Source organism: Falco rusticolus, chromosome 9 (assembly GCF_015220075.1).
Source record: "Falco rusticolus isolate bFalRus1 chromosome 9, bFalRus1.pri, whole genome shotgun sequence".
NCBI lineage: Eukaryota > Metazoa > Chordata > Aves > Falconiformes > Falconidae > Falco > Falco rusticolus.
The window spans coordinates 49,270,017-49,297,717 of NC_051195.1; the positions used below are offsets into that span (position 1 = coordinate 49,270,017).

The 27,701-nt window shown below is 38.2% G+C and overlaps 1 protein-coding gene across 1 annotated transcript in view; it reads left to right on the forward strand.

Moving 5' to 3' along the window:
* MED27 (mediator complex subunit 27) overlaps positions 1-27,701 on the forward strand; it is a 94,105-nt gene that overhangs the window by 24,491 nt on the left and 41,913 nt on the right. The window contains exon 3 of the mRNA XM_037400171.1: positions 12,027-12,157. Coding sequence (XP_037256068.1) covers positions 12,027-12,157 — 131 coding nt within the window. The remainder of the gene's footprint in view (positions 1-12,026; positions 12,158-27,701) is intronic.

The window sequence follows — 27,701 nt, forward strand, 5'->3', positions numbered from 1 at the left end:
AATGAGAAGGGTTTGTATCCTTGAAAACATGCTGTCTGTCCTCCAGAGTGTAGAATTTAATATCAAAGTTCAGAATCTCAGTTTTTAACTTATTTTCAGAGAACAGCTGGCAAAATGTGCCTCACTTCCAATTAGTGGCTGCTCAAGACAGAAAGTAATGGTTAACTGCTACTGACTAATCCTGTATTTCAAATGCTATAAGTTGAGGTAGAGTTCCCAACCTTGCCAAGACCTGGCTTAAAGCCTTTTATGGCTGCTTCGAAGACTTGACGAGCACCTGACTGCAGTTAACATCTATAGAAACTCTACTACAGATATAGTAAGTAGTAAAAACATTTAGTATTCTTAAAAATCTGAGATTCCTCAGATCCACACCCAGCATGAGTGGAATAACAATTGTGAAGGTAAATTTATAACAGTATTTGTAAAGAAGCAAGATAAAGCAGGAAAACGTCATAGAAGACATCTGAGAAGATAAGCGTGGGCATTGTGTGAAATACTGTAAATAACATTCTGTGCATGAAAATGGATGCTGAATAACATCCATGCAATCCTGCAGTCTGTGGTAATTTGAGGTCCTCCTTAAAGATGCATGTCATCAAAGGCTGAATCTTTAGCACAAGCAGACTGATTTAGATTGCATAGGCAATATGGATTCGAACATTTCCTAGTTGTTAGGTTAAAATTGTTAAGGTTACAAATGAAGAATTCAACTTTTTAAGCATATATAACAATACATGGAAAAAACACTACTTTTCTTCTTGATAAGGAATGTTTCTTGGGTCAGTGCGAAAGCTTGCATCTCAGTGTAAATGGTGTCTTATAAATACCTGGATAAATACAATAAAAAGCTTTTGAAGATAATTTCTTCCTTTTGGTTCCAGTGAGATAGGGGTGAATAAAATAATTGATGTGCCCTGTTAGCTGTCGACCAGGTTTCATGTGGCATGTCTTTTCTTTGGCATGCATATAGCAGCAGCGCATTTTAGCACCTCGCCTACAGCATCCACCTCCTGACAGCAAAACTTGTCAATAGAAAAGCATTCTGCACTTCATTATTTCTACAACCTGAGCGCATTTGCAAATTAATTGATGTGTGGGCGGAAAGGCATCTGCTATTGTAGAAGCCCTTAACTGTTGCAGCAAACCCAGAAATAAACTGGTTAGCTGTAGTGAGCTGATACGCTGCTGCAGGTGTTGAAGCTGCTAAAGTGGCTTGTTGTCCATTTTTCTTGTTGTCTTTGATACTAGTTTCTTTAAAAAAACAAACCAAACTCTACTGAATTGTGACCATGGAAACAAACAGCGCTATAAAGATAATATCATACATACTTAAATATGGTTAGTTAACAAGTAGTTTCGTATTTCTTGCTGGCTCAACACCAAAAGAGTTTTAATTAGGCCTGTAATGAATGACTGGGAGTGTTTTAAAGGCTATTCATCTTGTGGTGTAATTGAGTTAATTATAATATCATTATAAGCTCCCATGAAAATAATATGAAGTTTATTCCATTTGTTCTACTCCTAAGGATATTTCTGAGGTCCCCTGGCTTCATCTGAAATACTCCTACTAGAAGTCTTCAACACTGATAGAGAAAACTGTAAAACCACTTTATGTGCCATTCCACAAACCCTTCTGTTGGGCACATTGTTCTGTCCCTGGTTTCGAGCTCTCTGAGCTGCTGCTTAACCTGCAAACTGCGAGTAACTTCTTGCAGTCGTGTGACTTTTTTAGCTTTCACTGCGCAGCGTAGTATTTCCTTGTTTTTCTGGTTTCTGATCAGTTAGCTTACCCAAGTGTGGCAGATGAGAGTAAGAATATGCGATCTATTTTCAGAAATAAAGATTACAGCAGCTTTCGAACTGTTACTCTTTGTGCTGTGGTAAAAAAATGTGTAGCAAGAGAGGTGTTTTTACAAAGCATATGGCTTTTACACTAGTTCAGGCTACAGTAAGTTTTGGATTTGATTGTAAAACATCTCTGTGCTTTTTGCACTCTAGTCAGAGTGTGACATCTTCAGCAGATGGACAGATAAACTTCCCACAATCCACGCCTTTCCTTTCAGAAGAGGAGATGAGTTTCTTGTTTGTAAAAGTTGTTGAGGAAAACCTAATCTGTATAACTCTATTGTATGCTTAGATGTTGGGGTGTGAAAATTGAATGGATGTGCAGCTAAGCGCAGGGGTTACTGATATTTTTGGGGCTGTCTTTTTGCAGATGCAAGGTCAGCCCTGCTTTTGTACGTACTTCAAGCCTTATTAGAGCATTTACTTTTATGCATTTTCAGAATGGTGTGCTTAATCATGGAGCAAGCATGTTGCTTGAATCCACGTTCTCTCTGATTTGGGTAATATGCTGTCTTGTTTGCTTTTTGTAACCCTGCATTATCAGAATTGGTTTGGTTTAGTGTTTTTTAAATTCTATAATCAAGAGTTGTTCCAACCTTAATTAACCCTGCTGGGATGGTAGAACTGCCTTTTTTTCTTTCAGTAACTTTGCTGCTCACACTTCTATATTTTTCCATCCTCTTGACTATTACAGATTTTGTAAATAGTTTAGAAATGCCAGCTTGTGATGTATGAGTCTCTTTAACATTTCTTTGATTTATGTGCACTGTGCTGAAAAAAGGCAGAGGAAGCATATTATTCTGGAAAAAAATGTTGCCAGTCTTCATTTTTTTTCAGTCTTAGTTAAAAGCTACACTTTTATCAATCAAACCTGATAAGATTCTTTTTTATTCCTAAAAACATTCATAACTTAACTCTTTGAAGTCTAATGAAGTAATTTGATTAAGACTTTTATAAATGTCTACCTATTTTTGGATGTCTAACTTGAAATATCTTTTAAACTGATTTTTCAAAAGTTGGCTTTTTCGTGCATTACAGCTTGATCATATAGAAGTAGAGACATTAAAAAAATCACTAAGGGTAGGAGGGTTATGTTTTTAATATAAAGGTTGGCCATATGTTGCTATTATTAATAGTGCATTGCACAGACTGATGTAGTAAAACACATTTTGGTCTCTACCAGCATTGAGTAAAATGATTTTTCTACATAGTATACACATGACAAAGATTGCAGTTTTTTGATTATCCAGTTTCTCATATAAGTGTCCTAATTAAATGCAGAGAGCTGATTTTTTTAGTCTGATGTTCTATTTTAGATACAATTTCTGAAAGTCCATATTGTAAGCCATAAATGGCTTCTGAAGGTTTTTTTTTTTAAAAAAAAAAAAAAGTTGAGTTTTGGAGTTCTTCGTTAATGTGTAATACTGTTTTAGCTGGAGAAAACTTTCAGTGAAAGTTCTCAGAGAAGGAGGAACTCACACTGCTGCTAGTGATGAGCAGGATTCTCTGTCTCCCAGAAGTCAGTGTAGGGTTGAAGACAGGGTTCAGACATATGTCATTAATTTTTGAACACAGAAAGCTTGAGTAAGGGAAGAAAAGCTCCTTTTTTGATTGCCTTCTGGGGAAGGGAAAAAATTTCAGGTTTTGTTGACCATTACATTTCGGCATTCTGCTTGCAGGCACAGTGGTTATGGTCTTTCCCAACAAGTATTCTAGAGATGCCTGTTCAGTATTGGATGCAGTATGTTTTAAAGGGGCGAAAGTGATGTGTTTCTTTTGACATTCGTCCTTCAGAATGCAGCTGATCTCTTAACTTCCAGCCACCTATGGTGATTCTGCAGTTTGTCTGTACAAAAATCTGTGCTGTTACAAGGGAGGCCAAGAGTTTAAACCTCTTCCTCTAACCACTTGTAGGTGACCTGTATCAGTTGCCATTACTTGTGTGTAAATGTTTTCTGTGGGTTGCTTTATACTACCTTGGAAGGAGTATAAATTAATCCGATCATCAATATTCTGAAATGATACTAGGAATGTTCATACAGGGAAATAGGCCACATACATTCTGTTCCAGATCTAACTGTCCTGCTTCAGGCTTTAGTTGGTTGTCCTTGCTAGTGGGCTGGAAATTAGCATTCCCAGCAGCATTGCTTCGAGATATCTGCTAGATGTAAAAAAGGATATTAGCAAAAGTAACCATTTAAGGAAGAATTCTCTTCTAATTTGGCAAGTTGAGTTCAGTTTAAATCGTATTCATGCAACCCCTTCTACTGGGACAGTAGTGTGATCACCTCTAACAGAAGAGGTTAGGGGTGTTTGGTGTAGCTTGGCAGAGCACATCCATCTGCCCATGGCACACCTGTGTCAGGGTGAGCTGTACGCTGGAGTTCTCATCTGTGAGTACAACCCCCCTTCAGAAAGGCCACGGGAGGCTGAGTAAAGCCAGGTTTCCGTCTGCTGGCAGAAAGGCCCATGGCTAGGCTAATAGCTATTGTCTGGCACGCAGTATGGGTGTTAGCTAGTTTAAGTAGATTGTGCATTTTAATTATTGTGCAAGTGACCAAAGTTGAGGAAAGGCATTTAACAGAAGTTAAAATAATTAAATTTAATGAGCTAGGGGACAAAAAAAAAATTAGCAGCCCAAGTACCAGCTGGGGTTGTTACTGCTACATTGCTTATCCACCAACGGATTTTCCTCTCATCTGTTCGACTGTTGTTCTCCCCTTTGTCTGATTGTGCAACTGGACTAGTTGGATTCACGTAAGCTGCATCTTGTAGATGTTGTATTGAGAAGAGCATTCATTTCTTTATTTGGCTGAAAAGTAGTTTGTTTGCTCTAGTGGTAAAGCCCAGCCACAGTGCTGCAAATCATGGCGTGCAAGACAATTTGAAGAGTGTTTCTGTAGCTGATTGCAGCCCTTTATTGTGCCACTCAGTTTTAAAGCATCTTCGCTTTTCTTACATAAGCACCTGAGCATCCTCTGTCACGGAGGCAGCAGGCCATTCTTTATACTGACATAGCTGCCACCTGAGCCCCTGACACTAAAGATTCAGTCTGAGGCTTTAGAAAATACTAATCTTTGCGAGAGAGCAGTGTCTTCAGTTCAGAGTTCTGGTGGCTCTGCAGCAGCACTGTGGGAAGATACTAATTGTGTCCTTTTTCAGTCTTTAGTTTTAACGATGACTTTTCACTGCTACAGGCTATTTGTCCTATGCAAAGATAATGCTTCTGTCAAAAAGGAATTAAGATTTTCTGTTGAGTATTGATAAAGTACACTTCTTGGCTCTTTTATGAAATCCATTAACTGAACACACAGGTATGAGTATGTCACATAGAGTGAGACTAAGGCCATTTGCCTTTCAGTGGACAATCTCTGTAGCAACTAATACCGGTGAGCTCAGCGTTACTTGAAAAACACTAGTTTGTTGCTGCACGTGGCTTTATTTTGTCATTTAGATGCAGAATGCAATGTAATGATTTTCTCTGTTTTTTGTGATTCTGTTGTGTCTGGGTTGTAGTTGCATATCCAATGAAATGTTGGTTCATTTAGTTACCTTTCAGGAAATATGTCTGTTCAGGCCCTACAGAACACCTGGAGGTATTCATAAACATTTTAAGCATAAAATACAGTTACTCTTCTGAAGAAGTAAATAGAGTGGTATGTAGCCCCAGATTATGATTACTCTGCCTCTTTACCCATTTCAAATACTAGATCTCTTTTAAAAATCTCAGAGCCTGTTGGCTGTTTAGTGTCACTTTGTGTTGATATCATCCAAAAAGCAAGAATATGTCACTGATACAACTTCAATTGATTCCAGAATACTTAAAAACAAAAAACCAACAAAAAACAACCAACAAACCACATAACCCCCAAAAGCCCCAAAAACCAAAAACACCAACGAGGAAGAAGAGGAGGAGTGGCTTTTGCAGAGACTTTGAACAGCGCAGATAATCTTATTGGCAGCAAGGATGCAGATGCTGAAGTTTTGACCAATTCCTTGAAGAAAGTGCCGCCAGATTTGCTATCTCTGCATGGTAAAAAGCCAAGAACTTGCAAGCAGTATTGGAGTGAGGGAACATTGATGCAGTCATTCATCAGCAGAACTTCAATGTTTTCAAAGGAAGAGTATGGGAAGAACACACTTTAAGGTTGAAATCTGACACTAATTAAAACAGCGCTCTCAGCAAAAATAGGAATTCAAAGACAATGCAATAAAAAAAATGCAGCAAAGACAAGATGCTAAAGAAAACAGGGATATGTATCTGCATTTTCTACTCTTGCATCTTATTTTTATATACATTTTTAATATATATATGTCTAAACTTGTTTTTCAACTCCCTAGCCTTGGGAAGGAGGAGGAGAGACCCAAGGGAAATGCAGGATTGCCTGTGCAGGGGCATGTGCAGGTAGATGTCCTCAGAATGCTCCATATCTCCTGGGTTCTTGACCAGGGTGAGACAGTGGTGCTCTGCATCTGAGTGCAATGCAAATAAGAGCCATGCCATGTGAGAGGCTGTTAACAGAAGTGTGAGCTCTTTGGTTTCACAGTTTAGTGGGATCAGGGTGTTCAGGAGAAGATGTGACAACTTTTGTACAGGGATTTAAAAAGAATAGAATGGGGGTAGACTTTCTTCCCATTGTGGATAAGTACTTGTTGCTTCAGTATTCTTGTAAACTGGAAAGTGTTTGGGGGGCATAAATGCTTTAAAAAAAAAAATAGAACAAAGTGTCCTAATTAAATTGTAAAGTAGAGCGAAGGCACAATGTCTAGCTTTCCCATTAACTGAAAAGCCTGCAACCCAGTCCCACAAGAGGAAAACCAACAAGTAAAGAAATTGGAGACTGCTTTTTTGGTTGATGTTCTTTTGGCCAAGTCAAGAATTCAGCTACCGTGAAATGATCAAACATTGTTTGGAGAAAAAGAGAATTTCCAAACCAGCCTCATTATAAGAGAAGCTTAAAAATATCAATTAAGATAGTATAATTTCTCTCTTGCCTACTTTAGTCTGCAGAGATGAAACTGTGGGAGTGTCCAGTTTGCTTGCTCATTGCTCTTTTCAAAAGAATGACTAGAGTTTTATCTTAATAGACAAATCCCTTGTTAGCTTCAAGGGAGAAATAGCTTAATGATGAGGAGCAAAGTACTGTGCATCTTAAAAGGAGGCAGATGTGCATGCATTCACCAGTATTACAGTGAACTTGGAAAATTCCATGATGGGAAAGTATCTGTCAGCCACTTCTGTAAACTCCATTTCTTAGAGTCATAGAATGGGTTGGGTTGGAAGGGACCTTAAAGATCATCAAAACCCAACCTCCTGCCACGGGCAGGGTCACCTTCCACTAGACCAGGTTGCCCCAAGCCCCGTCCAGCCTGGCCTGGAGCACTTCCAGGGATGGGGCATCCACAGCTGCTCTGGGCAGCCTGTGCCAGTGCATCACCACCCTCACTAGAGAATTTCTTCCTAATTTCTAATCTAAATCTACCCTCTTTCAGTTTAAAACCATTAACCCTTGTCCTATTGCTACAGGCCCTACTAAAAAGTCTGTCCCCATCTTTCTTACTTACAAGCTCCCTTTTAGTATTGACAGGCTCCTATAAGGTCTCCCTGGAGCCTTTTCTTCTCCAGGCTGAACAACCCCAAATCTCTCATCCGTTCTTCCATTTCTTGGAGGAATGGAAATATGAAATACATATTTAAAAAATTGCTTATATCTGAGGAAATGCTTTTCTGTTCATTTATATGGTCAGTAAGTATTTACACGAGAATGGAAAAAATACGCAACAAGGTAATGTGATTACAAAGAAAAGTCAGTCTTCTGATTTCACTTCTTAAACAAAACCTATTGGTCCTTAAAAAGCTTTAAATAACGGTAATATGTAAATTTAAAGTCCAACTGTGAGTTGACTTATCAATTGTAAATGCTCCAAGTGATTTTTTTGTAGGGTTTTTTTTGGTTGGTTGATTATGTTGTCCCATTCTCCCCCCCTTGCCCCGCTCCGACTCTTACCTTCTTCCTACCCAACCAGTTTTTGAAAATTTAAATGGCCTTGGCAGTAAGTGCACTGTAATGACTTGTTTAGTCAGCAGTCAGGACATGCAAAATCTCCAGCCCATGAATTATGTAAACTAAAGACCTTTAGACCCAGCATGATTCTAATGATGAAGCTTTAATTTTAAAAGTTTTAAATTAGCACTGTGTACATGTTTGTAGTTTCATAACATACCCTGGAGAGTAATCCTATAGGTCTATAACCTGTCACGATATGGGCAGTACATTGCTGTTGAACGAAGGGGCTTTACTGCATTGTTTGGGTTTAAGCCCTTTGGCGGTAGCAGAAGTTCTCTGTCTACTCCAAACCTTCAAGTTTATCTGCAGAAGATAGTGTGATCTTGCAGGGGGATGGAGGGGTTCTTTTTTGTTTATTTTGATTATTTTAGAGGGTGCCTTGCCTTGTTTCTGCTAAGAGAGTAACTGGGGTAGAATAAAGAAAAGATACTGTATGATTAACTTAAAAAAAAAAAAAGTAATGCTTTCAGAGCTAAATCCAGTCTGTATTTCTCTTAATACACTTTCTCTGTTTAAATATTTCATGTGAAAGCCAAAGAAATCTTATGTGAATGAAGAAATCGCACTCCTTAGTTACAATTGTGAGAAAAACGACTCTGAAGTGCTCTGTTATGATGTATTTCACTTTGTGAGGAAAATTGTGAGCCATTAATATATGAACGTTATTATATATACTCAGGAACGCTATGGAAATATGAATTATATGGCACCTGTAAAACATAACCTTTTCTTCTAGAAAACATAAGCCATGTTGCCATTAACATAGAAAAATAATGAAACTTTAAAATAATGCAACTTCTGGTTTTATTTACCTTCAGGTAAAGCTTTTGTATGTATTGAAGTGTTATTTTCAGTACTTTTCCTACATCCTTGAGAACTAGAGTCTCTTTTGATTTTAAAATGTGAAATTTGCACATCTACTTGGAACCACAGTTTTAAGAGAAATATCAGCTATCATGAGACTCATCATAAAACTGTACAAGTTGACACTGGTGTATATCATAGCTGCTAAGTGTTATAAATTGATGTTGTTGTTGGGTTTTTGTGTCTTAGTTTTCCGCAATAGCTTTTATGCTTCATCTGCATGTATTGGGGGAAAAAAAGATCAATCTTGTTGAAATTTTGTGGAGGAATATTTCATTAGGAAGTAAGGAGCTTAGCTTCATGTAAACCAGCTGGAATTCCCCAAAGCTGAAAGACACGGATGCTTCCTGTAATAAAGCCTCTGAATGATGGGGAGTTCCTTAGCGGCTGATTAACGAAATGGTTTGCAATACTACCCAGTGCTGCACCAATACTCAAGTTCTGTGGGTATTCAGCATGTTTTAAGGATAAAGCTATTGCTGTTTACTCTTCTGCTGGTTTAAATGAGCACAGTTGTTACAAGCATGGAAGGTTGTTGGGAATACACTTTCAGAGGGCAGACGTGACCATCCACAGGTGCTCAACCTTTGGCTGCGTTGGGTTGCAGGGTGTCTTAGACCTGCATGGGCCACCCCCCTGTAGACACTAACTGAAACGCGTGATGGTTCTGCGGGGTGAAACCAAAGGCTCATACGTCACCCTGTATCTCCTCTCCACCAGTAGCTGTAAGTACGTGCCTGTATACAGTGCTCTCCCCAGGTCGCTGGCTCAGGGACTTCTTGAGTGAAATGTGGTTTCTGTGTGTTTATTAGCCCTTGAAGGGTTTGTGTTCCATGAGCTTATCTCTGCTTCCTTGCATGAGCCTTTTAGCACCCATAATGTCCTTTGATAGTGTGTCTTGTGTGTGTTCCCTAAGGTGAAGAGAATGTGTTTGGAAATAGCGTTCTCTTGTTAGTAAGCAAAAAATTTTGGGTGGTTTGGTATGTTTTTAGCTGAGATGTGCCGTCATGGCTGATGCTGGCAGAAAAAGATGTTTATTTTGCAGGAGGGAGGTGGAACTGAACGGCATGTTTATTATCCACCAAGACCGTTCAGTCTCCTGGCTATAGTTTTGATGCTAGTGATACTGCTTTGGCACTATTTTCAGTATTGTTTCTGTTTCTCAGAATAGATGATTAAGAAACAATTTCCCAGTCTCTTCAGTTAACGCCCCTCTGCCCCCAGAAAAGAATGCATTCTGTGCAATACAGTATGTGATACTTTAATAATGTATAAATCAAGTTGGATAGAAGCTGTCTGTCGGTTTTATTAACTTTGACCTTTTCTTCCATTGTAAGGATGGTTTGGTAAATATTTAATGGCCCTTATAGATTTTGACAGTTGGACCTGCATTCCTAGGAGCAAAGGTAGATTATGAAGAAATACTTATAATTAATAAAAATAGCTTGATCACTGGGAGTCAGCCTTGAAGGACAGAATTGTTTTTTAGAATATATTTATTTTTAATTCCTTTTTTTTTTTTATGCCTGACCACTAAATGTCAGACTAGCCAGGAGGTTATGAAATGTTTTTGAAAGGTTGCATTTAAAATTCATCTATGATTAGCACCAGTGATTACCTCCATCTCTGAGCAAGTGTCCAAATGATGCTATTTACTTGAAATACCTGTCAGTGTCATTCTGCACAGTAAACGTAAGTGAATGGTGTCAACAGCACAAAATGGCAGAAGGAGGGCTGCTGGTAATAAGATGCAAGAAGAAAAGGGAAAAGCATGTTCCTGGAGTCAGAAGGTTCTGCCAGAGCTGTCTTTCCCTTCAATTCCCTGCATATTGCACTCACTGCGAATTCTGGTAGTGAAGATTGAAAACTAAGCCCCTGACACTTTGAAACATTGCCTTTCAAACATGTACTGTCCATTGCTCTCATTGATTTTTTTTCATTTCAGAAATCTGTTGGAGCAAAACAAATTTGAGCAAAATTCATTGGTCTAAGTGGAGCTGTTGGGGCAGCACAGCCCCCCCCTCTTTGGCACCGCATGGCTCTCTTCCCATTAGGAATGCGATGTGTCTTCATGTTGTGCCACGGCCAAGGTCACGTGGCAAAGCAGCCAAGTAAATCAGGAGCCTGTTAAAAAGCTCTGAGCATTGACGTTTGAGTCAAATTGGCTCACAGGATAGCGTCACTCATTTTAATAGCCATTTTCTAGTAGATCACTTTACCAAGCTTTGTTTACCTCCTTTTCAGTCAGTACCCTGCAGAGTATCTTTGCCTAAGACCGCTTTATTTTCTGAGCGTTTGTATGTCCTGTTTTCCTAACTGTAACCTTTTTTTTTTAAATGCAGACCATGGGGTTAGAGTTGTTAGCATGTTAAATACTTCATCTTTTTTCAGAACAAATCTTCAGACAATTTAATGAACACATTGATGTGGGGAGTAAATGATGAAGGCAATTGCATCTGGCCAACACTGAATATTTCTTCTCCACTCCCTTCTCTTTAAAAATGGGGAACTGAGAGTGTAAATTGAAAGTGTTTAGAGCTGAGCTTGTAACTTGTTGCACTCAAAGCTGGTTTCAGGACAGACGCAGCACTATAGCTGTTCTTACATCTGTGAGCAGTGGGAATGCACTCAGAATCTTGCAGATTCATGTTGTGTCCTTCATAAATTTGTCTTTCATTGGCAAATAAGATAAAAGGTTAGAGGAGAAAGCTACTGAATGTGAATCTTTCTGCAATGCTATGGAGATGTGCTAGCAGGTATTTTAAAGGCTAGAATTTTCTTTGCAGTGGTAGAAACTTCTTTGCAAATATTTTGGGGTTTTATGTTTAAGAAAAAAAAAGTCTTGTTTCTAAAAAGCTGGTTTATATAGTGAAAGAATTGCATCTTTCTTCATCTTATCTTCTTCCAAAAAGCAAGGATGTTTGATCCCTTGAGAGAAGAAACAGTCTTAACATTCAAAAGCAAGCCCAAGTTTCAGGAGAGTTAGGACTTGAGAGGAAGTCTTTGATTCATCATCTTTCTTGCCCTATAGCGTAATTTCCTTGTAATATCTATTTCACAGCAGACTTTTTATATGCTTTTGTTCAAATCATCTTCCATCCAAGCAATATATGTATATGAAATACCATACATTAAGTTACTGACTGGCTGTAATTTGAATTAGGTGATAACAGATAGTAGAGGCCTGACGTAGGTAGAGTACTGCAGTGGTGTGTATTTTAATATATGTTGTTTTTTATTATCCAGTTGCAGTACCATGCCGGGCTAGCATCTGGCCTTTTGAATCAGCAGTCTTTGAAACGTTCAGCCAACCAGATGGGAGTATCTGCAAAACGCAGACCAAAAGCCCAGCCAACAACTCTTGTCTTACCTCCTCAGTAAGTAATGAAATATTTTAAAGAGTTTGTGTGGTGGTGGGGTGGATTGGTTTTTTAAAAGCTTTTATTGTATTTATTTATTTAAAAAATCATCATAGTAACACATTTGTGTTTCTTTTTTTGTTTCATACGAGATGAATTATTCTTGTTGAATGGGTGGGGTACCCTATGGAAACAATATTTCATTTTTTGCTTTTATGGAGGCACTGTGACAACAGAAAAATTGCAAGGATTCTTAGTAGGAGGTCATAAAAGTTTTTGCAACACGAGACTGTCATTGAGGAATGATGTTCCCCTGATTAGTATGACTTGGAGCTTCAAGCAGGACTTTTCTGAAGGTCCTAAAAGGCTGAAGCCAAGAAGTCTTTGGTGTGAGTACTTTCTTGACAAACGTCTGTTCTGAGTCCATCTGTTCACCATATGTTAATTTTGCATTGGATCTAAACCTCTTTTACAGGTGACAAGCAATTATGAGGACACTTAGAAACTGTTTGAGGACACAGAGTATCAACACTTTAGGCAGTCTGTGTACGGATGCCAAAACCACAGATGTCCACAACTAAGCTTATAAATTAATAAAATGCTTAAAATATTTAGTTACATATAAGAAAATGATTATTATGTAGAAAATGAAGTGCTAAGCAATTATTCATTGTACTGAGCATCCTTGTAGTTTGTGGAAACTGCGTGCTTTTTTTTTTTTTTCACAAAACAAGAGTCACTGATGTCTAAACACTATGCTACTAAAAACTTCATAGCTGTAATAATAAAAGTGCCTGTTGTCACCAGAGTCCACAGGCCTAAGCTGATGAAGGGATCTAGTTTTTCTTAATATGAAATAAGAGAATTGAACACTTTATGGATGCTTGGATTAGTGGCCCTTTAAAGTTTAGGGAAAAGCCCTGTTGACTGTTTTTTCTCCCAGTGATGTTGGACGAAGAAGAATGGTTAACAGGGCAGCTCTTGCAGAACTACATGTTTGAAAAACAGATGTTGCTTCTCTCATATCTGTGAAATAACAGGGGTATGTTTTGACAAACTGGCTAAATAGTTTTCTTCCTTTGTTGGGGTATCAGGTTTATCCGGAGCTTAAAATGGACTTCTCCAAGAAGTCTATAAACGAGAGTACTGTGATACCAGTTACCACCATTTTTATTCAGAGATATTAAAATATTTTGATGTTTTAAAATCATGACTTTTCCAGTTACTAGAAATATGTATAGCAAGAGAGAAAGAGCTAGCTTCTATTTTTGCATAGAAAAGTCTGTACTTAAACGGTGGCAGCTGTATAAATCTTAATATGAGGTATATCTTTTTATCTGTAAGTGATTTTTCCTGCAGTGGTGCATTTACCTAGAATTTGCAGATAGAATGAAATTTTAGTGTGGTAACGAAAGTTTAGCTAGTAGTTGAATTATGTTTCAGTATCTTATTACCATTTCCAGCATTATTCACGGGGAAAATATGTTTATGCTGAGCTGCCCCTTTATCTATCGCTGGTTTCCTCCTCTCTGGCTTCTCTTTGGCCTTTCCATATTTGTCCTTATTTGCTATCTTTGTGTGTCTTAAGAAAAGAATAAGTTATATTAAGGCAAATCAAATACCTGTTGAGCTTAATATCATGCCTCCAACACAGGGCAGAAGTAGATTATGAAAAGACTTATGAAAATAGGCTTGTGAAAAGTATTTTTTTTAAAAAGTGTTACAAATGGATTTTAAGATCTTGATTATGTGTAGTTTCATGCAAATAATGATGAATCATGCTGTCATTTTTCCCCCCTCTCCTTTCTCTTCATTCTCTATAAAATGCAAAAGAAAACATCCAGGTGCAGAACCACACATCTCCTTGAAAGGGTGTGCTGCATACTAATTTTCCTATGGCAATTCAGAGATTATTATTATATTTTTAGCTTTATTGATTAGTCAAGAGAGGGGTAACTGTTTCTTTGCTTTTTTTGCTTTGATGTATGCTATTAAGTCCAATGACAAGTTTTTGGGCTGAGTAACAATGTGCTATGAGTCAAGTATATATTAAATGTTGTTCAGAGCAACTATATTATATAGAGCTTTTCTTAAACCTAAGTAGTTAAAACCAGCTATATGCCAATATGTCATTTTAGGATAGCAGATTGGAGCAAATAGCTACACTGCAGTAATCCTTCTCAGCCAGCAAAGGAATGTGGATAACACTGTTTCAGCTCAGGAGGTAACATAGGTGATGATTTGGACAAAGAACCTGATAAAAATCGTTTTGTTTTTATGCACATTTTGCATATGGATAGTTTGATATTAAACGTGTCTTCATTTGAGTTAAATGTAGCACTAGACAGCATGTTACTGCCCTATTTATTTATTTATGTTCCTGTTCCTTGAAGAAACTGCATAGGTAACCTTAGCTGTTGTACATCACGTTCCTCATGGCGATGATGCAAGCTGAGCAGTTACCTTGCTAATCCATATCTTTGCTCTTTACTGCTATGGTGAGGCTTGAGTTTTATTCCACAGACTGAATGTACCCAGATGGTGTCCCTTCTCGTAATGATGGTGATACAAGACTCGATTCTTGTGCTCTGTCAACTCATTGTTCACTTGAGCCCTTAATCTCTCTCCCTGCTCTGCTTTTTCTTCTCCTTGCCTCTCCTAAATGGCTGGTGATTTTGGGGGGTTTATTTGAGCTTTTTTTAAACAAAACAAATGCGAACCCTAAACCTTTTCAGCCTGTCTTGGAGAATCAATCATCTCTTCCTACTTTACACTCAGAGAAGGGGTTTTACTAATGGCAGAGTTGATTCCTGGTGGACCCACTCATTTGTCCCTTGTCAGCCTTAGGCCGTTTTTTGGTGTGCTTTTGGTTTGGAGGCAAGAAGCTCTAGTTTTTCCACTAGTAGATGTCTGAAACAGCAGCAGCAATTTTGAATCAAAAAGGTTTTTTTAAAAATGGAAGAGCTCTGTCCTGTGCAACCACTACCAGGAAAACTTTCATTTTCTCACTGTTTTCGTTATCCGAGGGCTTCTAAGGGTGCTGAACAGTTTTGAAGAGAGGCCTTTTAGTGTTCAGTTTTGCTTTTCAGTATTGGTTTTCACTGGCTCGGAAAGTGCAGTAAGGAGTCCTAGATTGATATGCATCTCACTTCTAGCCAAATGTATCTGTATGAGAAAACGACTAACTGCTGGCTTCTTTCCCTCCCTGCTTTGTCCCTCCTGCCTTCTATTAACAAGACATCTCCCTGTACTTGCTAATAGATGCGTTCCCTCACATGCTTCTCATCTGGCTGCTGGATCCTTCCTTCTGTTAAAGGATCTCAGAGCAGTGTTTGCTGAAGTGCTGAAAGCTGTCAGCTTCTTCCAAGTGACTAGGAAAGTATATACATGCAACCCTTCTCCAAACCAGGATGGCTTCTTCTGGTTTGAACTAAGTAAATATGATAAAGAATGATGGCTCTTAGTTTTTTCTTTCCTCTTGAAATGTAGTAATCGATGCAGTTAATTAATCTTGTGTTATTTTGCTTGGCACCACATCTCAAAAGTGAATTCCCAGGTATGAAGTTGTTGTCGTGACCCTGCAGGAGCAGAACGCTGCAGCCCAAACAGTCTGGGGGCTGAGAACGGTGAGCATACAGAGGTATTCCCTGCCATGGACCACCTTGCTGAGAGCCCAGCAGACTCTGGTATGTCACTGTCTTGCTGGAAAATGACAGCAGTGAGTCACTGTGAGATGAGGAAGAAGAAAGAAAGAGGAAGCACAGGATGTTGACTGTGTTCTTACAGTTGTATTCATTGGCACACACAAGAGGATCAGTTAGTTTTAATGGGAATTTTTAGGGGTCTTGGCTGAAAACCTTGTGACTTTGATAGCTCTGTTGTGTGGAGCTTTCTCAGTGCTCCCAGATTAATCTTGTCTGCCTGGAAGGAAATTGCCAGAACAAGAACTTGCTCACCACAAAAGGTACTGAGACTCTTGCCCTTTATGGTGCCTTTTAGGGTCATTTGTTGTGACATTTGTGGTTTTGGGGAAATAAGTACACTATAAGCAATAAATAAGTGGAAGTCTGGTTCTTGTTTGACAACTTCAGGCTCAACGGACAGAGAGGCTTGAGTAAAATAGTTCAATTTTTTGGTTTAGAGCTCTTCAACTTTTCTTGTAAATCTCTTGGGGTCTGATGTATGCCCTAACCTGACAATGAAAACATTGTAATAGATGAGTAAAAATCTCGGTGAATTTGTAGTCTTGCTAGGAGCACACCAGCAAAATAACTTGTCCTTTATTTAAAAAAAGAAACCCACAAACAAAACAAAAGCCAGACCCAAACCAGTGCTGCCCATGATATTGTTCTAGCTAAATAAGCAACAAAAAGCTGTGAGGATAACTTTTCTTTTAGGAGATAATAAGGACTTGAGGGCAGAGTGCTGGGCAGAGACTCAAGAGGGCCAGGCCGTTTCTGTCACTTGTTCTGGATGAGATGGAAGAGGTCTCTTCTGCTCCCTACACCTCAGAATCCATGTGGATTCTTCTTCTAGAGAAGATGGATATATTCAAAAGGAAGTCCATACTTGCTCCATCTTTGGTGCTACATTAGCAAAAGACGCTCTTTAGTGAGTGGTCCTTAGAAAGTTAATTTATTGGCTCAGCAGGTTTCTGTTCATCTGGCTTTGAAAAATAGTTTACAGATCTCCCAAATTCTGTGTGTGTTGTAGGTTGATTCAGCACCAGCACAATCAAGGTGGTGTTCTTTCATAGCATTGCTGCCCTGTCAGTTTTAATGGTTTTGTCATACAAGTAGTACTGCAGAGATTCTACTGTATTTTTTCAAGAGCTTTCTTCAGGACACACAAATTGACTTCTGAGGAAGGAATTTAATGTAAAATAGTGGTGTAGTATTCAAAAAAAAGTTGCTCTCCTTAAGAGTTACCTGAAAGGTGTGTGTGTATATATATGTATTTTAAAACCTATACACCAGTCATCAGATGTGCCAGAATAATTTGGTACTTGTGTAATTTATCATCATTAAGAAAAATCCTGATGAGCCCTTTGCCAAGAGTTTTTGGAGGAAAGGGTTTTTTTCTCAGCATTTTGTTTTATGAAGCAGCATCTAATTGCTTCCAATGTTCAGGGATTTTCATTATGAAAGAAAGAGGCAGATTATTCTAAAGATAATGGCAAGGCATGCTTAAGCCAATAAATGTTCATGGGTTTTGTATTTTTTAAGACTGTATGTTTAAATTATGCTTATCTAGTCTGTCCTCGCTGTGTTACAGAGGTCTGAAATCCCAGCTGGGGCTTCATACTTTGGAACCAAGAATTCAACGTGCTGGTTCAGTGTGACACCTGGTATATAGGCTGTGGCGGATGTGGTTATTTAACATGCAAGTGTTGTTATTGCAATAATCCCATTCAGTACTATGAGCTGTACTCTTAACATTTGGGCCTCTTCTGAGAAGTATTCGAGAGTGGAAGAGTGAAGTGTGAAGTGTGCTGTGTTCCGTTTTGAGAAAAGTCCTGAGAAGTTCTTTGTGCGGTTCTGAAATTCTTCTTTCCTCCTACTGGCAAAGCTGCATTAAGTATCAATATTCATTAAATACCGCAGAGATGGTAATGTAATAAAGCAATAATCCTCAGGCCTACATCTATACTTACCTGCAGAAGAGTTGAGGTTGAGAATATAATTAAAGATTAAAACTCTGTTTGCATTCTGGAACATGGAAATATCTTTTTGTACATGATGGGGAATTGTATTAATAAGGAAGAGATCAGTTTCCAATAACTTTCAATACTAGGAGCTCATTTAATATCTCTGTTCATGTTTAAATTTCTCATGGTATTCCTTTAGCCTGACTTCGGCAAGACAGTGCAACAGGAACTGTAAAAGAACATGTTGCTGAAATATGTGACCCCTTTGCTCCACAAATTAATCCCTTTTTATATGAAGAAAAAAAAAAATTTAAATAGTTCTTTGTATTGTAAGACAATAATATTTACAAGAATAGGTTTAATTACTTTACAGCTGTATACCATGTAGACCGAACATTAATATTTGGTATCTTGTGCCCAGTTTGAATCACATCATTGTGCTGTTTTCTTTTTATTTTTAGTAGATTGATGAGCACCTGTTCTGCAGATGTTTTGTGGAGCTGTTTTAGTGTAAGGTGCAGTGTGTTGCCATACAGTGAGATTGCTTTTATCCCTAACCAGTGTACTGATTTTAGTGTGTTCAGAGTTTATGTGCACACCTTGCAGGATCTTTTGATACTAGTCTCTAATATTTCACCTGTTTCAACTAAACAGAAAGTCTTTTTAAAACTTTCTATATTGTATTACATCAGCTTGTTAAATAACTATTACTTTCCCTTAAAGAATCTTAGCCAATTGGTTCTTTGCTCTTTTATTATTTTTTCCTTGCCCATGTGTTTGGTGGCGTTGTATGTGGTCAGTCTTTCTTAAATACTTCTATGTCTTGTTTTTTAATAAGCTCCATAATTTTGCACTGAAGGTCCAAAATACTGGCTTCTGGACTCAAATATTAGTATTTTAACTACCAAAGCTAATCTAGCTAGGTGGGGTACTAGTTCTTCATAACCTCTGGTAAAAAGGATTGTGCTCATTAAACAGGTGGTTTTGTAAGTATTTGTCTAATCCCTAGAGGAAAATCTATTGCAATTATAAAAGCCACACTGTGTGTTTCAGGGTGAGTATTCCATTCTTAACACGGTGCTGGTGGAGCGGTTTGATCTAATGATGCAGTTGGATGGTATGCATTCCTCTGGAATTTTTCAAGGCAATACAGAGTGTGTATACATAGTATTTAGTTTCTTTAAAGGAAGACCATAGAATAATAGCAACGTATTCAAACTGCCGCCTACAAAACTGCTTTAGAGAATAGCAATGTCCTCAAGTCATTTTTCAAACCATGTAGACTATTACTGAAAATAATGAGCAAACAGGAAACCACAGGATTGACAACTTTGTTACGGGAGGATAAGTGCTGAGTTCAGATCATAATGAATTTCAGCTGCTATTGAAAATAAGATAGTTTCAAGTTACTTTAAGATACAGCCATGTTTTGCTTTGTTTTGTTTTTATTTTTCTTCAGGTTTCCCTTCTGCCTACCAAGCAGAGATGACAACAGTTGCTTTTAGATGAGTTTTACAGAAATGAGACTGGACCCTGATAGAGAAAGAGTACATCTTTCATTTTAGTTTGAGAGACCTTTGACTACTTCTAGTTTCCTTAAAAAGAAAAATAAAATATTGTATCCTAGGGCATGGGAGGAAAAGCTACAATTACATAATCCTAACTTCTTCATTTTCTTCTCAACAGTTTCCCCACCACTGAAAGCTAAGAAATCTGGTTGTCTGGATTACTACAAAGTATGTTGCCACTGTGGTATTAGAAATTACCATTTAAATTACCCTTAAACTTAATGGCAACATTCAATAGATGCCTTGAAGCTGATCTGGTGCTTTCAAGATTCAGTAGCCAGGACACTCAGATCTCCAAGCTGGGGAAGCATCTGCCATGACTGAACCCCTATTATATTACAAATTATGAGGGAAAAGTCCTAGTGATATCGCATCATTCAACTTGAACTGAATTTTGTCAAGAGAACAGCTGTGCATGTGGGTGTCACATTGTTCTTTCTGGTTTTCAAATGTAACTCAAGTGAGTTAACCAGTCCCTGTTAATGGATGAAAGGTGATTCTAAGCTTTTAGAGAGGTTTTTTGTTTTTATCCTAACGGTCCCTGTCAACAGAAGTGACAAGCGGTTGGTAGACCTCAGTGGCCAGCTGTGCTCGGGCACAGAACAGTGATGGGCTTGCTGTTGCTTTATCCTGCTGCTTTTTGTGTGTTTTGTTTATATACAGGGGGAGGGGAGAGGGAAGCAATCTGCTATTAAATGTAATAGCAATCAGTCTCTCGTTATGTGGTATTTACTATTTAGCACTCAATATAATGTAACTGGAAAGAAAAAAATCCAAAGTACTGTTTTGATTCATGAGGGGCTTTATTGGACAACTCCCAACGAGATCAAACCCAATAACAAAAACGAGGGATTTACCATTGATTAGCCATCTTACTATTTGTTGCCAAAGATACTTTACCAAGCTCTGCTCCAAAAAAAAGCGAGAAGGGGGTAATCCAGTTGAACTTCCGATTTCAGTGTAAGAGGTAAATTTTAAAATAAGGTGCTGTCAATTTGTTTTATGTGTCTGTTTTGTTTTTGCTGCGGTTCATTTGGGCTATCTATCATGTTAATTTTGTAACCTGTTTAGATACCACAGATACATACAGAAGTCAGGCAGAGGATTGTTTGTTTGTTTTTTCCCCCTTCTTTCTTTCCCTTTTCCATCTGCGGGGCTCTTGAGTGATCTCAAGAGTTGATTGTCCTTTTCTGTGCTTTATTAAGGAGGTATGTAGTTTGTTTAGTTAGGGACAGTTTTGAATAGTGGACCAACACAGATGTAATGAGAATCTGAAATCTGAGGAAAAAATTTGATCTGGTTTTAAAAGTTTGGAGATGATTAAAATGCACTATAGCACTCAGTCCTACAAGTGCATCCAGCATCTCTGACTTCTAAATTTTTGTTTGGCATATTGTAGTACCCTGTAAATCCAGTTGTCTTTACAGTGTAAACTTGATCACTCCAACAGTATTAAACCAGCACTTGGCCAATAGGAGAAGCACTTTTAGAGTGTTAATATATTTTGGATTTTCTTTTCTGTTTATCTCCCATCAGTAGAAGTGTTGGAGCCCCAGACAGAGCTGTATGACTTGAAGTTGAGCAGGATCTGAACTAGACCCTTACACTGGTAAGAGGGAGTAGTTCTGTGATAAAACTATTGTGGTTTTAGCAGATTTGGTCCCAGTACATGTGACATGAGGAGTGGTGGGGTCAGGAGACACTTCCCTGCTTTGTGCTTGGTGCCCCCTGCAGCACTTGGTCCATGCCATGGGGTGACTTCTGTGGAGGCTCACCAAGTGTTGCCAAAGGTCTAGTAGTCACCTGGGTAGATTTCAGAGCTGCCACTACTTGGGTATGACTTGACTTTATGTGAAAGTGTTCTTTAGTTTTGTTTTGGGGTTTGGTGGTTGTTTTTTTTTTTAACAGCTGCCATTCTTGAGTCTGGTGACGCTTGGTAACTCAGCACTGAGTCAACACCTTTGCTGTTCCATGCATCTTTAGAAATATGATTCTTTAAAAAAAATTTTAATCTTGATTTAATCTCCTAATATGTTGATATATCTGACAGCAGGGGTTTCTGTAATAATCTTCTTTGTTATGCTAAATAAATGCTTTTTTTTTTTTTTTTGGCTGTAGTTATATACTGAATTTCATTTCATTAAGTACTATACAGCTGCATATTTTTTTACAAAGTAATTACAAAAAACCAACAGGCATTGATCAACACAGATTGTCCAAAGAAAAGATTTTGACTAAAACTAAATGTTCCTTATTATATTCATTAACAGGATAATAATTTCTATCCATGCAAGTCCAAGAGACAAGGACCTTGGATGCTGCTTTATCCCTAGTAAATTATTGAAATGTGCATTAGTTGTTTGTAAAACTTGACAGTGTATCTTAACACAGAGGAAAATCTCTTTTATTTATTCACTTTGAACAAGTACTCTAACAAACCACTATGGAAAGAGAGTGCATGTAATTAAGACTTCATAATTTCTTTACAGAACGTAGAGCTTCACTTAGTAAGTAGTGTGCTGTGAGCTGTTAGGGACTGATAGCCTTAGCTCAAATGTCCTGTAGTGAACACCTCTGTGAGCATGTCTGTCTTGAAGACATTAGCCAAAAGAGGCCTGGGGCTGATTGCTGTTGATGTTTTGGTGTCATATTCCACAAAAATTCCAGCTAAGAGGCCTGGGGCTGATTGCTGTTGATGTTGTGGTGTCATATTCCACAAAAATTCCAGCTAATCCCACAAACAGGATTGCTGCAAGTGTGATGTGCAGCCCTGTGTGACTGAGCATGGTGATTTGAAATAATTTCCATCTACTTTGCTGAAGATGAGCTGGAACACTCCATAGTTGGGGAATGAAAAAGCTTTAACTTTTTGGAAACTCTGGGCGATGTACTGGCCTTGATCTGCATGTTCGTTTTCCTTAATGTGCATGGATCCAAAGCAGTGTGTAGCCATTAGTGAATGCTAGTGTTGCTGAGGATTGCAGCTCTGTTTTAAGAGCAAATTTCTGACTCTTTGATGTATGTTTGCCTTAAAGGTAATGTTTGTGTGAGAACTATGCCATTAAAAGGTGGCAATTAATTAAACGTTGTTCCACAGTCCCAACCATTAGAAGATACCCTTGCAGCATTTAGGGCAGCACACTAATATTGCACTGTAGGGAATCCCTGTACTTTTGGTAAAAAAGAAAGTGAAGGATGAAGATTTTAATGTGTAATTAAAGACTGCAAATACTAGTTTAACTGCTTGTTTCTGTGTCAAAAAAAAAAAAGGAACACAAACTACCAGTGGTTGGACTAATTAGACAGTGAAGAGCAAGCTAGATAAGAGGGGAAATTCGTGTGAACTTAATAATGATATCAAAGCTTTTGCTAAAGCTGTGATTTTATCATAGAATTGCTTTAACCCCCTATTTTTTTTTAGCTTTACTATTTGGGGGAGGGTGATTAGAGGCTGCTTTACTGCAGCAGGCAATCAATCTGAAAAGAATAAATTAAAACTGCCGCTTGCCAAATTCAGAACTGCATTACAGCAAGTGTTTCCATCTGCATTGGTTGTATATTCCCTTGTCAAAGATGACAAGCAGAAAGAGCAGAGTTGTAATAAGGTGGAGGGAGAAGGTCTTTATATTTCAGTGGCTTAGCAAGAAGGGCATTATTGCATAATCATATTGTATAATGTGATGCAATGTGAACATACTGTGAAGAATTTATTTCTGTACTTCAACAGGATTCCAAGTAACTTTTAGCTATTTGAGAGGAAAATTAAACAGCTATACTGTGAGAGGGGATAATAGTACTTCCAAATGTGAAACCTGTACTGTTAAGGAGAAGGAAGCCCTAGGTATATCACAATAAAAAAAGCTTTGAAATGTTGAAGTTGTATCCAAAAAGAAAGGAAATTTAAGTCCCCTGTAAGTACAAAAAAAAGAAAGTTTTCCTGAGTAATGAAGTGCCGATGGGAATTTACCTGGGGACCACAGGGCTGTTCCCTTCTCTGAGGACCGCAGTGGGCTGCTGCGAGCGGCTGTGTTCAGCACCCATCAACTGAGGGGCCTTTGCCTTTGAGAAGGACCGCGACGTGCCCTTTGTCACTGGAAAGGATACAGAGTGGGACAGCTGCTTTACTCTGCTTTCTTTACTTGATGTTAAAAATAATTGTTATTACTTTTTAATTTCACTTCAGGGCATTCTTTGGTATTCATATGTTTATGAGGAACCCTGTGGACAGGTTAAAGGAAAAAAGCTTGGGTAGCAAATTCTACCTGATGACTTCATAGAGTTTTCTTCTAAATACAATCTTAGTTTAAAGTATTTTGTACAATTATTTTGCTAGTCCTTTTTTTCCCAACTGCCAGTGGAAAAAAGAAATAAAATACCCCCATTAGAAGTTTCACTGGGTAAAGTGACTTAGTTTTCATCCCTTTATAGATGCTGCTCTACTGTTATTTTCATTCCTGATGATTTAATTTTGCAAGGTACTTCCTCTTTGCAGCATAGGTTTTACCTATTAGTGACACTGTTTTTGTAATTTCAGTACTCAGTAGTACATGTAAGTCATCTTGAAAACAAGTGTTTTAAGTGTAATGCACATTTCTAAATGCACATAGATACATTTGCTTCATTGTTAGTTTATTTCCTGATTCTTAGTCTTGCATGGGTAACATAGGGAGTAGAACACTGTGGACAGGGAGGACCTTGTTAACATTGCCAGACTTAGTTTTGACTTTTTCCTGTGGCTGCATGCAGACTCTTTATTGTCCGAGAGTCATGGCCAGGGGAATCCTGCAGTGAGTCCTCTAATTTTAGCAACCAAAGGAATCTCCATGCAACAGTTTTTGCATTGAAATTAAATTTTTCTTCTGTGTTGCTCAGGATTGTTCTTACAAATTCTGTTTTGGGAAAGAAAGTAAGAATTTTGCCACAGAGATCATGATATAGTTAATCACTTAGCTAACTTTCGCTGAGTTTACCTGGGCACCTTGAATGAAATGAAATAAAGATTACATCCTGTGTATGATCATGTTCCTATAATACTTTGTTTCCATCCCTCACAAAATACAATAGTGGAATGGCATTCGGCCTGTTCATTCTGTACAATGTATGTTTGAAAGCACTTAAAGATACAGAGATTCCAGAATAAGTCCTGGCAGAGCAAATTACGATTTTGTTGAGTTGCCTCAGTTTCCCCACATGAACTATGTGTATTGTATCATCTGGGAACTATGCAGGAGCGCTGAGTGTGACTCAAGTAATATTTGTACAAAGCTGGGGTAAGAGAAGGCATTAACTATAAGGCAGGTGCTTTCATCCAGGGGAAGAGTCTGGATTTTTGTCTTGTCTTGTCAGTTGTTCAAGACCAGTTAATTTTTTACAAATTTCAAAGTCCAGGAGTGACACGTTGTGAAGAATGAATGACCGCATAATTCCTACTTGCAAGACCTAATAGGAAGCTCTAACTATCCACTGTCAGCGTTCATTCTGATAAATGAATGGTGATGTATTATTCTGTATCCTTTGTGTTCTTGCCTTTAGGTGTTCATTTCAGTGATGGAAGGCAAAGTGCAGACACATGAAATAATTATACGGCAAGCTTGGCTGGAGCCTGTCAGTCTGTGTCAAGCTCCCTAGACTTCTTGAATCTCTATAAATTGTTGAGCTCTTTTGCTGATTGTTGCATTCAGTGTTTGGTGTTGAAATCAAATGTGCTCTAGAAATGGCAAAAAATACCCTATTGTTTTGATGTATCTTAAGTCAGAATTTAATATCTGTGTCCAAAATAGCACTATAAAACTGAGCTCCCCTCAAGCCAAAACCCAGACATTTCTACTTTCCTACTTTACATGCAGAACTTTCTTTCATTTTGGCTTTTGCATTTTGACAGTTGCTCAGCAAGGATGATGCTTTTGCTCATGACAAATTTCTGTGCACCTTGTGGACAAGTCTTATAAAAGAGCCTTTTGTGAAGGATAGAAAGACAAATCAAACTTGGATCTAAATTTGGGGCTAATCAGCTGTGTGGCGGGCTCATAGTTTGAAGACTCATAGTCATATCTAACAGTACTTTACCCTCATTATAAATAACACCGAAGTGAAAATATTTATTGCTTTAGCTTGCTTTTAATGGTTCAGTTTTAAGAAAAGGTGTGAGGCTGATTAGCCGTATGTTGTTGAGGGGTATTGCTAGCAAGTAACCCATAAACTTGAAAATTTAAGAAATAATACCTGTTTGGTAATTATTGATTTGGTGTTTCAGTTACTGAAGTGCAGTCTGTCCACTGAGTGCACCGAACAGCCTCTGTAGTTGTAATCCCTCCAGCTGCTCCTGCATGTTCATTCTTCAGGTGCCGCCTCTGCTAGTCCTCTGCCAACTGTAGCTTTTTGTAATTTTGTAGTCAAGCAGACTTTGATGGAACAGTCTGCTATGGCAGTGGGTACTTCAGACCCTCAACTCTGAATCCTCTTTGATTTCTAGTTGGAGACTGAGTTGGATGGGACCTCAGCAGGTTATCCAGTCCTGTTCAGAGATGGTCTCTTGTCACAGCTAGACCAGGTTAGCAATGACATTGCCCAGCTGAATCCTGAAAACCTCCAGGGATGGAGGACTACACTTGTAGCTATCATCAAGGCAGTTCACCTGCTTCTAAAGGTCTGGTTAATGCTGTTCCTGTTTAAAAACAGATCTGCTGAAAACCCACATACTGAATGTGACTCTGTGCTAAGGAGGGGATGGGGGGTGGCTGATGGTGGGAGAAGGCGGGTATTTTTAGGAAAAATACATTCAGTAGTAATGTAGGTTATAGTAGCCTGTTTAAAAAACCCAAACAAAACAACAACAAAAAACCCAGCAAGAAGCAGATGAATTAACTAAAAAGTGCTACAAGGAGGACTGCTTGGGATTTAAAATAATATTTGTATTATTTTTTTTTAATCTGAAATTTGGCTTAAATCAGTTCATATGATGATGCTTCTGTGATCCTTTCTGTTTTGAAAGTTGTTCTTTATTTAGACAAGGTTACTTCAACAATGTGATTTTACAGCAAAACAGATAAGCACATCTAATGCTATCTAATCTTAGGTATTTCTAAGGAAGTGAAATGAATTTCTTGACGTGACAGAGCAATGGTGGCTTTTGCATGCCACTTGTACAATGAGCTTGTTGACAGAAAATGCCAGGTAGAACTATTTTTACATGTGAGTATGCTTTTAAAATGAAAATGTATTTTCAGTGCAAAGATAGCAACTTTAACACCACAGACAGAAAATCAATTACAATTTTTGCTAGTACAGCTAAAATATTATCTGCTGCTACTAATTTCTTTTTGTTGTTCCACAATTGCTGCCTTCCCTCTGGTTTTTATTAAGTCATCAATGGGGACAGAAATTCTGATATTGAAGCCTAATATTCTTCTTTCTTTCCTGCTATGTACTTGTGCATCTGTCTGCAGTATCATGATTGAATCATCTGTATGTATGCTTGTATGTATTTAAGCCACTTAATTTTTATTGTCTTGGGCATCATCCTCTGCCAGCCAGGTCTTATGCAAATGAACCAGTTTGCCTTTGTTATTAATTGCTTTGCTAAAGTGTTAGTATATACTGGATCTTAAAGATCTGCGTTTTGCAAATCTCTCTAATACCTTCTGCTGGAGTTGTTCACCACACATCTTAAAATGTGGGTGTAAACAAGCTACACAGAGAAATTCGTTGCTGGATGGCCCTTAGTTCCAGGTATTTCCTTATCTGTTAACTTGTTCTGGTTGGTTCATTCAGAGAATTTCAAGAAAGGGGTTTTCTCTCTTGCATAAGCTCTGTCCAGATAGTTGAGTCCATTCCCATCTCCTGAATGTGAAGGATAGGATATATTGAGAAAAAATCAGCTCTGATTTGAGTGTAGAGCCTCTGTGTCAATTAGCACTGAGTTAATGTGGCACGTGAGGGTGGGAAGTGCTACTTGACTGCCCTGTGATACTGGGAGATGTGTGTACACACACGGATTTAAGCTAATGTTTTAGGGTTTGGGTTTTTTTTTTAAGCCCTCGAAAATAGTAAAATGAACCCTTTGCCCATATTTTCTGTCTTTTGCTGTTACAGACTTCTCGGTAGGTGCAGCTTACAAAGAAGCCTGTTTTTGCTATAATGGGATGGGTTGCAGAAAGTCAAAGTAGCGCACCTCTTGGTAGTGCAGCTGAGGATGTAACTGCATTTAATTTGTTTTCAGTCAGGCTTTCTTTTTCTGCTTTCCCCTTTTCATGCCTCCTTTTCGGAGATGATGTACAATGTTTGTCTCGTGTCTTTTGTCAAATAGTTATACAATACAATCAATGGCTAATATTTTTGTCTCCTTTTT